Raw genomic sequence first — 17,885 nt, 5'->3', positions numbered from 1 at the left:
TTTTGCCAAGCCAGAGAAAGCCTAAAAGCCGTATTTATCCTAAAGAAACGCTGATTCTGCTTCCGAAATTCTCTTTCGTCGCGGCTCATGGACGGCGGCCTCTCATCCGGGTGGAGGCCAGCAGGTGCCCCAGGTGGGCAGCCCACGCCAAAAGCTTTCTTCACAGGGGTGAAGGACGCTGTCTGGGCGCCGGAACCCCAGCTCGCGACCCTCGCTCGAAAGCATTCGACACAGAGGATCGGAAAATAGGGAGAACGAGTCCAGTCCCTCAGGGAATAAAAGTTTCCAGGACTTAGGGGTGCGGGTAATTGCCCGAAGAGCCTCGCCTCCTGAAATCCTCAGAGTTTACGGAGGGCTCGAGGGCCACCTCTGGCTAACACCGACCCAGGACAGGCATCACCCCCACGGCCGCCCTCTCGCGCCCTGCGGGGCTCCGGGGCGGGCAGGCGGCGGGCCCCTGGCGGCGGCGTGCCCCGCGGGACTACTTTTCCGCTCCCCCAGAGGAGGCCGCGGCGGAGGGCGCGACGCGGCGGAGGGATCCCGGGTGAGGCGGCTTCCCGAAGTCAGCGGGGAGGAGGACCAAAAAGTCGGCGGGGGAGGGGAAGCGCGAGCCAGCGCTGGACGCGACCGGGAAGACAGAACCGGAACCGGAACCCGCGCGCGCGCGCACCCGCAATTGTCGGTGGCTTCCCTCCCCTCACCCCCGCGGCCGGCGGCCTCCTCCGCCCTCCACGCGCGCTCCCGCCAGGGTCCCCGGCACTCGGCGAGCCGGCTGTGCGCGGGCAGTCGCGGCCGCCACCACCGCCGCCTGTCGCCTCCCGGGGTCGGGGCTTCCACCAGGCCCCGGGCCGGACGGGAAAACATCCCGCGCCCCATGACCGGAGCTTCGGGGAGGAGCCGCCGCCCGTGCTGACTGCGGAAGAGTCCGGGCCTCCAAGGGATGGGGCGCTGCTCGCGGCGCTGAGACAGACCCTGGTCCCTGTCACCTCAGGTTGCGAGGTCCCCTCTTCTCCGCCCGGCACCCCGCAGCTCGTCCCGGTGTCCGGAGCCCGGTGGGGGGCGGCGAGGAGGACGCCCAGGGGGTCCCCGGGCCGCGGGGGACATGGGGCCGCGCGAGCCCGGCGCGGGACGGCCCGAGACGCGACCGAGGCTGCGGCCACGCGCGACCGGCAGCCCCAGTTAGAGAAGCGGTGACGAGAGGGTTCGGCCCTGCGGGAGCGGACGGAGTTCCCCGGCCCCGAGACTCGGGAGGAGGAGCCGATCCCGCCCCGGCCCCGGGAGGGAGACCGGGTGTCCCCTTCCCACGGACTGGCTTCGGCGACTTCTTCCCCTGTGCGTCCTGGAGGATTTATCGCTGGCGCTAGGACTCGCCTTTTCTGGCTGACTTGGTTCGTTGGTTTCGGAAGCTAACTTACTTTGCTGCGACCCGCATCCCCTTTCCTTGACCCCCTTCCAATCGGATGTTCTAGATGACTGCATGGAGTTTTGAGTTGGACTTCTGTGTTCCGGACGGAGTTGGGCCTGATCCCAGTGCACTGGGGGTGGGGTGGAGGTGTTACTGTAAAATGCAAGTTGGATAAAAGGAGGACCTCTCGCCAAGGGCCCCAATGAGTGGCACACAGTCGACTATCACCGACAGGTTGGTATGCAGCTGTTCTCTCCTTAGCCCTTCTGCGTCCCGGCCGGCCCGGCAAGTGTCCGAGTTCGCACATTGCCTTGGGCCGATGAAGTTGACAGGCACAGGAAAAGAGGGTTGTTTCGGAGCTGTACGTTTAACTAATGGTTGCTGCCAAAGTTCCCGGTTGATTGGATTGGGAATACAGCTTCCTCTGGGCGAGCACCACCGTGATCCTGGGGGTTTTGGTTTCTGATTTTGGCTGTAGTGTGCATTTGAATTCGGTGCCATTCTTTGGAAGCAAAGGAAGGTCATGTTGGGTGAAGGTCAGTGCCTCTAGACGGCTGGGTGTTGGGGTATCTCCGGTTTGACTCCCATCCCATAGAAGAGGTTCTGTGAAGTTTTGATTTGGAGGATTTCTGTCTGTGAACTGAATCTGAAGCCGCCTTCTTGGTGGTTTGTGAACTTGATCTGTTTTAGGTGTTGATCCACACAGTGTTTCATTATTCATTATATAATAATTTTCCAGAATGTTGTCTTTGTCAGTAAATCACAAGGTCTTGCTGGAGGCAATATCCAGGAGCCAGAAGAAATGAGGGAAAATCATAGGGCTTGCTCTTAATTATTGGATTTTAATATTTCATCTTTCAGAGACACTTGTTTAAGGGGTGGAAGCCCTAAGCATAATGCAAGTGTGGCAGGTGGATGTGTTGAATTCTGTTTCTCCTCTATATGTATGTGTAACTGAGGTATGTCGGTGTATTGAACTGGACTGTAAGTGGTTGATGTGAAGTTTCCTTTTCCTCTCAGTAGTCATTCTTTTGCACAATTTACACGGTTGATATTTTTACCACATTTTATTTCTTAATTATGGCATAATGCTAGTATGTCATGGTAGTTGCAATTTCAGTTTATTACGTTAACTTTCAAACTGTTAAGTCTAAAAAAATAGATCAAATAACTGAATTTGAGGTTCAAAGCTATGTGATGGAAAGTTCAACAACAGTGCTTCTGCAGAAGTAGACTGGTTTTCTAATAAGAGTTTTTACCCAATTGTGAAGCTCATTTGTTGATTTTAAAAGAGCCAAATTCCATTATCATACCATAACAGCTACTCCAGAAACAGAACTTCCTCTTCCTGTTGATGCTTTCCAGTGTCACATGAATGTTCACCTAAAAGATTCCATTAAATGTTTAAGCTATTTATGTTCATCCTGTGTGTGTTTTATTAAATGGGTTTCCATTTTCAGCGAAGTAGTGTTAAATTTTTCTCAGAATATGTTTAGTTCTTGTCTTTCTGTTGCTCTCATAGACAAGTGATCTTTCTAGGCATTGACGTGGCCGTGTTGGTTTTCCTTGTGATGCTACAAGGCTGTTGTAGAAGCTTGGAGTCACCAGTTCATCCACTGAAAGGCCCCAGCTTTGCTCTTCAAGGGTTTTATTTTTCTCTGTTATCTTGGAAGTAAAATGTTAGGATCTGTCCTTTTTATAACTTAGATGGCATATTGCCATTCAAAGAGCATGCAGTTATTGAAAGCCTGTTCTTTGGCAGGCACTGTGTTGGGCACAAGCATGGTTTGGACATTCGCATGTTTTTGTTTTTCAGTTGGAAAGGAAGATCAGATTTACAGAGAGAAGAAACACAGAGAGAAAGATCTATCTGCCAGTTCACTCCCCAAATGGTCACAATGACCAGAGCTGAGCAGGTGTGAAGCCAGGAGCTTCTTCCTGGTCTCCCACAGATCTGAGAAGTTTTCTGCTGCTTTCCCAGGCCCCAAACAGGGAGCTGGAAGGGAAGTGGAGCAGCCATGACTCAAACAGTGCCCACATGGGATCCTAGCACTTGTAAGATGAGGATTTAGCCAGTTGAGGCATAGTGCTGGGCCTGGGCATTTGTATGCTTGAACTGATTCTGGTCTTGGCTGATTTTATATACATCTTTTTCTTTTTGTATTTTTTTGTTGTTGTAGTTGTTGGTTTTTTATTTTATTTCATTCTATTTATTTTTACATGTTTAAAAGAAAAATTAAAATCATGTGTAATTTAATAAGCACTGGTGAGACTTGTGTCTTAGTGTGAATTATGTCACTACCAGTTTTTCTTTCAGCAACTTATTTTGTAAGTATAAAGCATCCATTTTCTCTCTTCAAGGTAGTAGTTATTCCTCATTTGAGTATATGTTGGGTGAAATTTGGAAGTACTAGTTCAGTGGTATTTCTCTGTTCTAATGCCTTAACAAAGTTGTGAGTACAGAATAATTTCTAGCTTCCTGTGAGCCTACCTACTTCATCCTCTTGTCCAACTCCAGAGTACAACAGGTCTGTTTTGCTGATTCTAGAACTATTGGCCAAGTAAGCTTTTTAGCCATTGTAGCTTTTTAGCAATCTTTTCAAGTTTGAAGTACTGAATGTGGTACGGCTTTGTTCTGCAGAGAGTGCAGAACCACCAGGCCAGCTGTGTGAGTTGGAGTTCTTTCATTGTGGTGCTTCTGACTACAGAGTCCGTCTGTCCTCAGTTGAAATCAGACTAGCTGGTTTTGGGCGTTGTTCTGTTTTGCAGTTTGTGGCAGGCGACACATGGCTGAACAAGATAAGAAGGGTTTTATTCTTGTGCTAGGGACGTGCCGGGGCTGGGATGGAATTCAGCTATGTTTAGGCTCTGATTGGTCACTTCAGATACTCAGAACTCTGCGAATATCCTGTCATTATTCTGCAGTTAAATTAACACACTAATTTGTTCCTTTCTGTTTTTCTTCATTGTCTATGCCCCAGGTTCCGTGGCATTTTTAATTTTTAAAACATTAAAACTTTTTTAAAACTTCAAATTGAGACTATGTTCCTAGTAGCTGTTATTTTTATATAGAATAGCTGAACAGGTATTAGAAAAGTCTGTGTAGTTTGTGAAATGAATGCCTTCAGTCTCTTTGTAGTTCCTCTAAAATCAGGAGACTGTGATCTTAAACATTTAGAATGAGCCCTTGAAAAATCATACAAATGTGTGATTGCTGCTTTTAAGTTCTAAAATATATCTGAATTGTTTCCAATCCTCCTGGATGCTTTTCTTCTATCCCTGAGCTTTTAGGAGTCCTGTGGTAATTGCTGTTTCTTGTAATAGGTAGAAAAGACCGAGAATATTCTCTCAGTGGGCTCAGTAAATGATTTCAGCCTAGATAGTACAGCAGTGAATTTTCAGGCACATTACAGGTTGGAAAGTTACAAAGGTCTTCTCTGAACTAAATGGATCTTTGTTTTGTCTGGGGCTGGTAGATTTAATTTTTTTTTATTTGTAAATAAAGGTTTTGGATGTAATAAAATTTGATTAGCATTGAATCGTCTTAAACTTGTTAACTTAAGCAAATTTTAAAATATTTATTTATTGTCTGAAAGGCAGAGTTGGGGAGAGAAAGAAATCGATTTCTATCTACCAGTACACTGCCCAAATGGCTACAACAGCTGGAGCTGAGTCATTTCAAAGCTGGGAGCTGCTTCTCCCTTGTGGATACTGAGGCACATCCGTCAGTTTCCTAGGTACATACAGCAGGGAGTTGGATTGGAAATGGAGCAGCCAGGACTTGAACCATTGCCCATATAGAATGCCAATGCCACAGTATCCCCTGTACCACAGTGCTGGCCCCAACTTTAGCATAATTTTTAAGTCTTGGTAATGTGTAGCTATATGCCTTTAATCCGCTATTAGCATGTTTATTCATGGTTCTTTCACAAGTTATCATTTAGTATGCTTGATTAAAAAATATGTTTGCCCCTTTCAGGGTTGCATGAGTCTGGTTAGTTGCAAGGAGAAATTTATTTGTTACATTTTTTTGTGAAGTCAATTAATAAATGCAAAATTTAAATTGGGGATAAGGATCATGGTGATTACTTCTGTTCAGTTTTTTAAAAATTTTGTCGTTTCATTTAGTTCATAGTCATTCACATAGTTGTGCAATAGTGCACTCACTTGTGCAGTTTTATGTAGAGTCAAAGTGCAGAGCTGTAGACTTGATTAATGGTATGCTCGTGAAACGTGCATATTTATTCAATGAACTGATAAGAGAAACTTTATTTCAAATAGTTACATAAATATGTGAATCTTGTGAGTTAGCATGTTTTTTTTTAACCAATGTAAATTTAAAGTTTTTAAATAAAATTTGAGGCAAACATTGCAGTGGTCTATTTTATGTATTTTTCTTTGGAGCACTGTGATTTCGGGGGGGAAAGCAGTTAGAAAAATCTTTTAAATATACATATGCAGATACCTTGCAAGAAATGAGTCTGAATTGCCTCCCAGCTGACATGGGTTACAGAAAAAGGATATTTGCATGGCTCTCTAGAAGTAATTGCAGGTACTCTTTTACATCTTGGTTGGCAGAAGTTAATATAAATGCTTCTTACTGTATAATTTTTTGTCTCTTGGAAATTGCCATGTCACATTTTCATGAACAGCAAGCTTAACGTTTTGATTTTCTCTGTTAAAACTTTGTTTTGATGATGCTTTGAGACTATTTGAAGCCATTTTCCTTTCCTTTTCTTCCTTTAAATAATTGGGAATCTTAAAATTTGAATTGAAATTTTATTTATTTTTTAAAGTTTTAATTAAAAAGGTTTGCTGATTTGTTTGAAAGGATTACACAAAGATTGAGGGGAGAGAGACAGGGATTGAGAGGAAAGAGATTCCATCTCTAGGTTTATTCCCTAATGGGTGATAGAGTCCCCCGCCCTTTGGCTGTCTTCTGCTGTCTCCCAGTTACAGTAGCAGGAAGCTCCATAGTGCTGGTCTGGAAATTTTGGTTTTTAATTTAAATTTTTTCATTTTTTTGGAAGAGAGAAAGAGAATTTTCTGTCTGCTGGTTCAATTTCCAAATTCCTGCATCAGCCAGGGCTGATTGATCCAGGCCAAAGCCAGGAGCTGAGAACTCTACATCTCTCCTGGGAGTAGCAAGGTCCCAAGTGCTGCCATCTCCCTGGATGTTGGGATTGGAAGTGGGGGAAGCAGGGCTTGAGTGAGGCACCACAGTATGGAATAGAATGCTATGCCAAATGTGTGCCACTGAATTGAAGATTTTAAATCAGAATTATAGACATGTATCTCCCTGTTGAGTCTGTATATGATGATATTCTAGGTTAGTAATCCTGTATGCATGTGTTCTTTTGCATTTACAGTGCTTTCACTTCAGTGTGGGGCAGAGTGTGTTTCTATTATTTATACTTTAAGACCTCAGAGTTTAAGTCATGAGTAGAAAACCAGGTAGATCCCAGATTTTAAACTACATTTTTTGGTTCTGAATTCTTTCACTTTTTTCTCTTTGAATTGTTGTCTTTTAATGCATGCATGTTTTTCTAAGTTTCCTTTAATAACTTTTCAACCTGACCAAATTATAGTTGCATTTTCCTCTTACAGGATACTTTCTACTACCTTATTCATTCTAATTTTAAATTTCTGTAGAGGATACAGCTTTTGTCACTTCCTCAGGAGACTGAACAATAAATACTCTAATAGATCTTGAGTCAGGAAGTTTTTCCTGATGGTTACCTCAAGCTTTTAAATTGTTCTGTTACTTGTGTATACTTGCAGTATGGAACTAAATGACGCTTTCCTCCCGTTTTATATTTATAGGACACTAGTTCTGAGGGCTGTCTGCCATCCTATCCATCTCCTTATCCTTACTTATTCTGTGCTCTAGCCCAGTTGTATTTTTTTTTATGTTGATGCATTATCTAAAAATCAACCTCTCCTAATGTATTATTACCCTTGTTTAATTGCTCTCCTAGTGCAAAATGGTTGTTTTCCTTAGCTGCTCTGCTAACACAAAAGGTGACACTCTGTTTTATCTTGACCCAAATTCTAGAGAAACAAGCTCCCTCTTTAGTTTTACTGTAACTCAAGGAGTCTGATATTCTTCAGGCATAACCCAAATTACAAGTAGATTCTCAAGATCATCTTAATACGCTTTCATTTTGGGTAGATTTTAGAATGGATTTTAGAGATGTCACAATCAAAGGAAACAAACAAATTTATACAAACAACATAATTATCAAATTGGCTAATTATGCAGTTACTCTTGTTACAAAAGGATTCTTTACAAAGTGATTCTCCTCAGTATGAGTTCCCCTAATGTAAGAAATGTTATCAGTTGTATGACAGAAGGGTAGGGTGGTAAATACTGAGTTGGAAGCCATTGTTAGTGAAAATCAGTCAGAAACTAGGATAAAACATCTCTGAAGGAAGTGAGGAGGTGAGATTGTTAAGTATCTGCTGTAACAGGGTGAGAAGTGTCTGGAAGTTGTTATATCCCTGTTCCACCCCACGTTGGCTTGTTGGTCTGTTACTTTAAATTCTAAATTCTGTCATATCATTTTTCTTTTTTTTTGTTGTTGTTGTTGTTGGTATTACCTTTAATTTTTTTTTTTGGTCTCTATTTAATTTTCCATATTAGTAACAGAAAGACCCACATGGTTGGCAGCATTTTTTCCTAGTAAAATGGACTTGCCTTCCCCACCCCCTCTAAGATTGATTCATTGCTACTGAAAAGGCAGATCTACATAGAGGGAAAGATGTTTCATCCGCTGGTTCACTCCCCAGGCTGCCAGAACATCTGGAGCCGAGCCAAGATTGAACCCAGGTGTCTCTTCTGGGTCTCACATAAGGATGCAGGGTCCCAACCACTTGGGTCGTCCTCCACTACTTTCCCAGGCCACAAACAGGGAGTTAGATGGGAAGTTAAGAAGCCAGAACATACACCAGTGCCCATAAGGGATGCTAGTGCTTGAGGGTGGAGGATTAGCCTGTTGAGCCATTACTCTGGTCCCTGGACTGCCCTTAAGATTGAAATAATGTTTTATTTTCTTGACACTGCACTGGTATTTATCAGAATTGTTCACAATGACAGTGGATAGCAATAGAAAAAAGTGCATATTTAAATTATTCTAAAGTATACAGGATTGTAGGCTTCTTGAATATCTTACTAGTAAACTGTTGTCTGTGATACGGGTTACAGTTGATCTTAGCTAAAAGACTGAAAAGTGATGTGATGCTTGTTTAGTGTAAAATTACTTAAGTAGAACTTCGTATTATTTATTTTGGGTGGGGGGTGTGTAGTTTGAAGACTTTGGAAACATTCCAGATTCAGAGCATTTTAGTCTTGCAGCTTAGACTGCCTAGAGTACCCAGATAGCTGTATGTGAGAGATGTTTGTAAGCAGCATCTCAGCTCCGAGAGAAACTCATGAGGCCAATGCCTGGTGTCATTGTCAGCTTTTTATTTTATTTTATTTTATTTATTTATTAAAGATTTATTTTTTATTACTTTTTTATTGGAAAGGCAGATATACAAAGAGGAGAGACCGAGAGGAAGATCTTCCGTCCAATGATTCACTCCCCAAGTGAGCTCAACGGCCGATGCTATGCCGATCTGAAGCCAGGAGCCTCTTCCGGGTCTCCCACGCGGGTGCAGGGTCCCAAAGCTTTGGGCTGTCCTCGACTGCTTTCCCGGGCCACAGGCAGGGAGCTGGAAGGGAAGCAGGGCTGCCGGGATAGAACTGGCGCCCATATGGGATCCCGAGCGTGCAAGGCGAGGACTCAACCACTTGCGCCACCGCGCCGGGCCCTGTCAGCTTTTTATTCTGCAGTGGAAATACATAATGGTACTAAAGGTCAGAGGTTGTACCCCAATTACATAAGCACATATTGTTGACTTTTAGTAAGAGCAGAAATACACCCTGTTACTTCATTGAGTTAGCATGTACCCATACAGCTGGTAGTTTAGATTGATGGCAAAATAGAATCTTTTTCTAAATGAAATGTGGAGTCCTGGTTTTTGAAATTATACTTACAGGACATGGCTGGGTGGCTTCCTGGACAAACAGATCTAATGGCTAATGAAAATTTGTTCTGTACTGAGACTGTGAATGAAAATTCAAAGTATGTAAGATATGCAAGTTCAGAAGAAAAACCTGGTGTAATAACTACTTACAATTAACAGCTGACATACCACCTTTTCTTTTGATGTTGTAAAGTGTATTGTAGTCCTATAAATGCACTCCTTTTATGCTGTAAATACAACATTTTAAAAAATTATTTATTGGAAAGGATAGACTGGAAGACAAAGATATTCTATCCACTGGTTTACTCCTCAAATGACTGTACCCCTCAGGACTGGGCCAGGCTGCTGCCAGGAGCCTGCTACTCTACCCTGGTGGGTGTCGGGGGTCTCAGTAGTGAGGTCATCTTTCTGAGCCGTCCCAAGTACATTAGTAGGGATTTGGAGCACAGACATTTGGATACTGGATACCCATGTCCACACAGTGACAACCAGTGTGCCATGATGCCACATTTAATGCTGATTTTTCACATTCAGAAGATTGGAGTGGATTTGTGACTCTTCTTTGGGTTCAGAAAATGTTGATAATTAGGTTGTATAAAAACTGGACACTTGATCAACAATTGGACTTGATCAAAAACTGGACACTTGCATCAATATGAAGCAATTACTGTGAAATTGACCATGTTATGCAGAAACCAATATAGAAGAGTAACAGAGTCCCCCTCCCAAATATTCTTAATTAAACACACACAGGAAATCCTGTGACGGCACTTAGACATGTCCTTCCATAGACTTTTAGATGGGTTATCTGCTTATGTTCCAGATACAGCCTGATATGTTGTGGTTTGCCCAATAGTCTCTGTGGTTTACTCAGAGGAAGTGGTTCTTGTGGGCAAATGTTTGATCTTTTTGGAGATTGTTGGTGGCACATGCACTGTCAGCTTATTTCCTGTTTTATTGACTGTTTGGGTAAGACCTTCTCAAAGCAAGTACTGCTGAAGGAGTATTTAAATATTTTGTAGTCAGGATAGAAAGTTGCAGTGTTGTATTTTGCTTACCTCTGTGATAATATAGGGTTAATTTAATGTTTGTAAAGTACTTTGAGATCCTAGATTCTGAAAAGGACAGGAATGTTTATAGTGCCTGCAGATTATGCTATGCTGAGGTAATCTTCCATTGAAGTAAAAACATGTTAAGTGCTTTTGTACTAAACTTGCATTCTAACTTCAGGCATTGTTTAGTTACCACAAGAGTTATAGTTAGAATTCTTTCTTTTTTTTCTTCTTTCAACTTCCCCTTTTAGTTTTTCCCTGTGTGAGTTAACCCTGTGGTGTAGAAAACATGGCTATACTACTGACTAAGGCTTTTTCAGAAAATTTAACACCTAGAACAAGCTGTTTTTCCTAACTGGCATACTGATATAATGACTTTCTTTTTGAGATCAATAATTGTATTTGCTTTGCTGAAGCTTCAAAGTGAACAAGCTGAGTTGCATTTTTTATACTCCTAGTTTTTTATTTATCCTTTCACATTTAAAAGTATTTCCTAGATATTTTGAGGTGAGAGATTATATTTCTTGAACTGATAAAGGGATTGTGTTTATGGTAGAATGCGCTTGTTCTTGGGAATAACATGTCTGAGGCCCTGCACAGTAAACCTAGCAGCTAAAGTCCTTGCCTTGAGTGTGTCGGGATCCCGTATGAGTGCTTGTTCCCATCCTGGCAGTCCCAGTTCCCATCCAGCTCCCCACTTGTGGCCTGGGAAATCAGTTGAGGATGGCCCAAAGCTTTGGGACCCTGCACCCACGTGGGAGACCTGAAAGAGGCTCCTGCCTCCGGGCTTTGGATCGACTCAGCTGTGGCCAGCCGGGGAATGAATCAGACGAAAGATCTTCCTGTCTTTCTCTCCTCTCTGCATATCTGACTCTCCAAGAAAAATAAACAAATCTTAAAAAGAAAAGAAAAGAAAAGAAAAACACGTTGGGAGGACTTGGCAATGAAATGTCATGCTCACATGCACCTTATTTTCCGAAAGTATACAAACATCATTTTTTAGTAGATTAAAAAAATTTTTTTCTAGCATTTATTTACTTTTTCTTGGAAAGTCAGATCTACAGAGAGGAGGAGAGACAAAGAGGAAGATCCTCCATCTGATGATCCACTCCCCAAGCAGCCACAACAATCAAAGCCTAGCGGATCCAAAGCCAGGAGCCCATGTGGGCATAGGGTCTCAAGGCCCCAGGCCATCCTCAATTTCCCATCCCCCAGCCCCCCAGTCTCCTCTACCCTTCCCCCCTTCCTTCCCCTCGCCCCCCACCCTTACCACAAGCAGGGAACTGGATGGGAACCAGGGCCACAGGGATTGGAACCAGTACCCACATGGGATTGCAGCACTAGCAAGCAAGGAACTTAGCCACTAGGCTACTGCACGGGGGCCACAAATGTTATTATTATTATTTTTTAAAAGATTTATTTTTATTACAAAGTCAGATACAGAGAGGAGGAGAGATAGAGAGGAAGTGGAGCTGCCAGGATTAGAACTGGCGACCATATGGGATCCTGGCGCATTCAAGGCCAGGACCTTAGCCACTAGGCCACGCCACTGGGCCCCACAAATGTTATTTTTATTTTAAATTTTGAATTTTGTTGTACAATTCTGTACAGTCTGGGACTCTCCTGCCCCTAATTTCCACTCCCAACGGATTTTTCCCATATTGTTGCAACAGTTCATTTCTTCATAGTTACAATTCCATCATTCTGCTATTTAAGTGTGCCCCAACATTGATACAGTGTCAGACAGTCCATCAGTCCATTGTCTAGATATTGTCCAACACTTTCACTGGGAGTCCATCTTTTGTTTGGAAGTAGGGATGCATGTTGCATTGTGAGGTGAGAGATTTTATTTAAGACTAAGTTATTAATTAATTTTTCAGTTCCTCAAGGGTAGAAAAATAGTTCTTACTCACTTTGAAGTTTTTTTATTTGCTTGATTATATTTTGCTCTTTTTCGGTACTAAAAAACATACAAAATCCAGCTACTCTGCTGCTGTTGCTCAGATTGAATGTGGACACAGAAAATTCACACTAGAGACCAGTGTTTGGTCTGTCATTTAAAACCAGGCGTCCTACAGTGAAGTTCTTGGGTTCTGTTTCCAACTGTAACTCCTGACTCCAGCTGCCTGTTGATGCAGACCCTGGGACATGGTGGTGATGGCTCAAGCAATTGGCTTCTGCTACCCAGGGGGAGATTTTGCTTGAGTTTCTGGCTCCTGGTTTCAGGTGTGACCCAGCCCTAGCTGTTGTGGGCATTTGGGAAGTAAACTGTCAAGTGAGAGCTCTGTGTTGGTCTCTTTCCCTCTCTGTTTCTTAAATAAATATATGTTTTTTTTTCAGATTTATTAATATGAGAGGAGAGGGGAAAGAAAGAGAAACATATCCACCTTCTGCTGGTTCACTCCTTAAAAGTCATGTCAGCCAGGGTGGAGGCAGTACTGAAGCCAGGAAGTTGGAGCCTGAAACTCTGTCAGGGCTGCCGTGTGGGTGTTAGGTTCACAGCCATCATCTGCTGCTTCCCAGGTGCACTGGCAGGGCGCTGGAGCAGAGATGCTATAGTGCTGGGGTTTGAGCTGTATTCTGGTATACAGTATGTGTGTCCCTAGTGCTGGATTAATCCTCTGTGCTGCAGTGCCCCACTCCTATATTACTATAGTTTTTTTTAAAAAAGGAAAATTCAAACTATATATGGAGTACTTCAAGAAGTTCATGGGAAGTAGAATTAAGATACGTGATACTGATGTAAAAATTGAAAGCTCTGCGTAGATTTTTTCATAATTGTCTTTTCCATGAATTTTTGAGGACCCCTTATATACATGACTTCAAAATTTTTGTACAAAAATAACTTATCTTTTAGTTCCATTTTCAGTGACTATTTTGAAGTACAATCATAAAATGGTATGCAGTGTAACTTGCCTCTGATACCTCTGTCCCTAAGCACTTGTTAGTTTCAGCTATTCTTCTCATGGATAACCACAGGTTGGGTTTTTTTGTTTGTTGTTGTTGTTGTCTGCTAAAATATTTATAAAATGTAGAAGCCTATTGTTTTAATATTCTGTGCAATGACTCCATAGTTTATCTCTCAGCTTTTGCTAGATTTTGCTGCCATAGTAACAGTGACTTACAGTACCCTTGCATTTTTTGTTATATCTTGCGAACCATGGCTTGTCTGCTTAGTTTGGAATGCTGGCTGTAGGAGCATCTCTGGAATATGGCATTGTTGTGAGGGAAGGAAACAGCAAGAAAATTGATGCAAACATGTAATGGCTCTTGAAACTGACTCATTCATGGTTTGCAATGCAAGTCATAGGATAAATGGGTAAGGCTGTATAATCCTATCAAGGCAAGAAAGGGAGTGTTTGAATAATTAGGAATAATAGTACAGTCTACCATCAGAAGTGCTCACTAAATGGTTGTTAAGTGAATTATTTTGGATCTGGTATTGTGTCACAGTAGGTTAAGGCGCTGCCTGTGACTTTAGTATTCCACATCAGTGTACCAGTGGAAGGCCTGGCTGCTCTGCTACTAACCCAGCTCCCTGCTAATGTGCCTGGGAAATCAAAGGTTCAGGTGCTTAGACTCTTGTCTCCTACATGGGAGACCCAGTGTGGTGCCTGTCTTTGGTCTGGCCTGGTCTTGACTGTTGTGGTTATTTGGGCAGTTGATGAGCAGGTAGAAGATCTCTACTCTGCCTTTCCATCTGTATCAATTTGTCTTTCAAATAAATAAAATAATTTAGAAAGATACTTTTGAATTTATGAAAACTTTTTAATTGGAAATTTCAGACACACAGTTGTGTATGTTTGAAACAAATGTTAGAAGTATCAACACAGAAAAGGGTATGATGAATCTCCCTGTTCTCATCATTCAATAATTATCAGTGTATGCACAGGTTTTTTTTTTTTTTAAGATTCATTTGTTTATTTGAATGAGTTGCAGAGAGATGGGAGGAACTGAAACTTCATCTACTGTTTCACTCCCCAGATGGCTGCAGCGGCCAGTGCTGGGGCTTCACGTGCATCCTCCACATGGGTGGCAAGGGGCCCAAGTTGCGCAGCTTTTCCCTAGCCATCGGCAGGAGATGGTCCGGAGTGGAGCAGCCTGGACACTATCCAGGCAGTGCCTTTGACTGCTACAGCCTAAGGCCAACCGTACATGAACTGTCTTGGTTCATCTGTTTTGTAGCAGTTTCTGGATATTCTAATTTAATTCACAGATGTTTTAGTATGTGGTTTTGAAAACTGAAACCTGAAAGTGTGTGTGTTTTTTAAAGATTTTTATTTGTTTAAAACATTTTTTAAAGATTTATTTATTTTTATTGCAAAGTCAGATATAGAGTAAGGAGAAGAGACGGAGAGGAACATCTTCTGTCCGATGATTCACTGCCCAAGTAACTGCAATGACTGGAGCTGAGCCGATCTGAGGCCCGGAGTCAGGAACTTCTTCCAGGGCTCTCAGGCAGGTGCAGGGTCCCAAGACTTTGGCCTGTCCTTGACTGCTTTCCCAGGCACAAGCAGGCCACTGCGCAGGGCCCTTGTTTGTTTTTAAAGGCAGATTTTACTAAGAGGAGAGGAAGTTAAGTGCTGTCTGCTGGTTCACTTCCCAAATGGCTGCCACAGCCAGAGCTGAGCTGATTGAAAGCTGGGAGCCAGGAGCTTACTCTGAGTCTCCCAAGTGACTGCAGGGCCATCCTGGCTGTGTTTTCAGGCCATAGGTAGAGTTGAATTGGAAATGGAGCAGACAGGATTAGAACCAGTGCTCATACGGGATATGGGCACCACTGTGCTGGCCCCTGAAAGCTGCTCCCCCCTGTTTTATTATGATTTTCAATGATGCAGTTTTGTAGGGAAAGTGTGACTTCTTACATTAAGTTCTAACATTATTTGAGGCAATGGTGCTGTATCCTGACTGGTATCATATAGCAGAGGGTATTCATGGTGTGTCTAGGATTTTTGACAGCTTACTTTGATTTCATTTTGAGTATTTCTGGAGGAGGCTTAAAACAGAGAGATCCGGAGAAGTGTGTGTGTGTGTGTGTGTGTGTGTGTGTGTGTGTGTGTGTGTGTGTGTGTGTGTGTCAGAAGCAGGTAATTAACCTCTGGAAAAAATAACATTGCAGCAGATTTGATTTGCAGGAGGTTTCATTTCTCACTGAGCCTCTGTTGGAATGATGCCAATTGAAAGGAATCCCAGCCCTAATGGCTCCAGGTCTTCTGGGAACTCTCAGGCAATGATGTTATTTACTCTTGGGAAAAGCATCAGAATCATTTATAAGTATATTCACCTATTCTACTTGTTGCATGAAAAAGGGATCTGTCGTGTCTTTAAGGTGATCCCTTAGATGGTACAGAGTAAGGAAATGAGAATGTCTAATATTTCAGAAATCATTAAAGCCATTTTCAGTTGCTCAGGTAGGTTTGAAAGTTGTAAAGTCTCCATTTTAACTCAAGATGTCGCAGATTTTATTAGTGTTTCATGTAATAAATATTTTGCCATTTCTATGGTTATGAGTAATATGTAACGTTATGTTATGGGTCTAGAATTACCACTTTCTCCGGACACTGTTTTGGGGAGTAGTTATATAGTAAACAGAAGCTAATTAAACAGATTTAATCCCTTTATTCTATAGATTGGCAGGTAATCATGATGTGGTTAGAGAGAATTATTATAGTTTAGTGTATGCTTTATGATATATAATAGTAGAAATACTTTTAACAAAGTACCACTGATTAACCATGTAATTTTTGTACAGACCTCCTTAACTATTGTTGTTGATTTATTGGATAGACGTTGTTAGAGGGATATCTTGGCCTGGGAAAGCAGTCAAGGACAGGCTTTCAAAGCCTTAGGACCCTGCACCTCCATGGGAACCCAGAAGAAGCTCCTGGCTTCTGGCTTCAGATGACTCAGCTTTGGCCATTACAGTTACTTGGGAAGTGAACCAGTGGATAGAAGATCTTTCTCTCTGTTTCTCCTCCACTCTGTGAATCTGATTTTCCAATAATAAATAAACAAATCCTTAAAAAAAAAAAAAGAAAGAAGAAACAGCTCCCATAAAAACTTGACATGTAATTCATTCTGACTAAAAGCTGTTTCTTCTGAAAGTGTGAGATGGGTCAAGTTGACAAAATCATGTTTCATATTTCTTTTTGCTTTTGAAAAAACTTTTAAAAATTATTTTAGGGACCAGCATGATGGTTCAGTTGGCTAATCTGCTGCCTGCAAGTGCTGGCATCTCATTTGGGTGCTGGTTCATGGACTGGCTGCTCCATTTCTCATCCTTCTTTTATGACCTGGGAAAGCAGTGTAGGGTGATCCAAAGCCTTGGGATCCTGCACCCATGTGGCAGACACAGAAGAAGCTCAACTCCAGCTGTTGTGGCTATCTGGGGAGTGAACCAGCATCTGAAAGTTTTTATCTGTTTGCCCTCTCTGAGAATCTGCCTTTCCAATAAAGATAAATGCATCTTAAAAAAAAAAAAAGAATTTGCACTGGTACTGTAGTAGAAAATAATGGATGTTGTTGGCTTATAAATAAAATGCTTTGTGTTTGTGTTCTTGGTATTGGTTTGCGTTTGGATTTGTGTTCCTGGCATTCTGGCTTTGGTTGCTTGATCAGTCGTCCATTTAAAAAAATAAATAAATTTTTTCCATGGAGAATAAGTTTTTGACTCATGTTATCTGTTAGTTTTCTATTATATCATGAGTGAAAACATTAATTTTTAGAGTTCATAGTTTGTCAGCACCATTTTCTGGATAATATATCCACACTTCAGTTGTGTTGTAGTTGTGCTTGTTATTTGTCTCATTTGGAGAAAGGTTTGTGGTTTCTAGTTTCTGTTTATACACAAGATTCCTACAGGATTAGAATTCTTGAAACAGCGTTCAAAGGTAAAGTTGGGCATGTTACTTGGATATGAACAGTAAAATAAGAAGTATACAATACTCAATCCTCTGGTAGATCTTTTTTTTTTTTTTGGATGATATCCTTTGTTAATGTTAAAAGGTATCATTGAAGGGCAGCTGTTTGGCTCATTGATTAAGATGCCTAAATCCTATATTGGGGTGCTCAAGTTCAAGTCCCAGTTGCATTCCCAGTTTTAGCTTCTTGCCAACTCACACCTGGGAAGCAACAGGTGATTCTTCAAGTGCTTGAGTCCCTGTCACCTGTGTGAGAGATTTGACTTGAGTTCCTAGCTCCCTGCCTGACACAGGCATTTGGGGAGTGAACCAGTGGCTGGGATTGGCTCTATCTTTCTCAGCTTCTGAAATAAATGCGGTAACAATAGTAAAATATCTTTAAAAGAAAAAAGCCATTTGCTCTTAACTTAGTATTTTTTGTTTGTTTGTTTGCCCTTGTAAGAGAAGAGCTGGAGATGGGAAGTGAATGAGAATGATTTG

General features: G+C 42.2%; 1 protein-coding gene across 3 annotated transcripts in view; it reads left to right on the top strand.

Annotated features, from left to right (window-relative positions):
* Positions 1 to 726: 726 nt before the first annotated feature.
* The window catches only part of ARHGEF12 (Rho guanine nucleotide exchange factor 12), a 142,324-nt gene continuing 125,165 nt past the window's right edge, over positions 727 to 17,885 (top strand). For 2 of the 3 annotated variants that reach the window (XM_040976809.1, XM_040976808.1), the window contains exon 1: positions 989 to 1,639. In XM_040976809.1, the coding sequence (XP_040832743.1) occupies positions 1,608 to 1,639 (32 nt within the window). In that variant the 5' untranslated portion in view covers positions 989 to 1,607. Of the gene's footprint in view, positions 1,640 to 17,885 lie in introns of all 3 variants that reach the window. The other variant, XM_040976815.1, reaches the window with a different exon arrangement.

The sequence above is a fragment of the Ochotona curzoniae genome, unplaced genomic scaffold, assembly GCF_017591425.1.
Source record: "Ochotona curzoniae isolate NIBS_2020 unplaced genomic scaffold, NIBS_Ocur_1.0 contig_2723, whole genome shotgun sequence".
Classification (NCBI taxonomy): domain Eukaryota; kingdom Metazoa; phylum Chordata; class Mammalia; order Lagomorpha; family Ochotonidae; genus Ochotona; species Ochotona curzoniae.
This window is presented reverse-complemented; position numbering and strand designations above follow the sequence as displayed.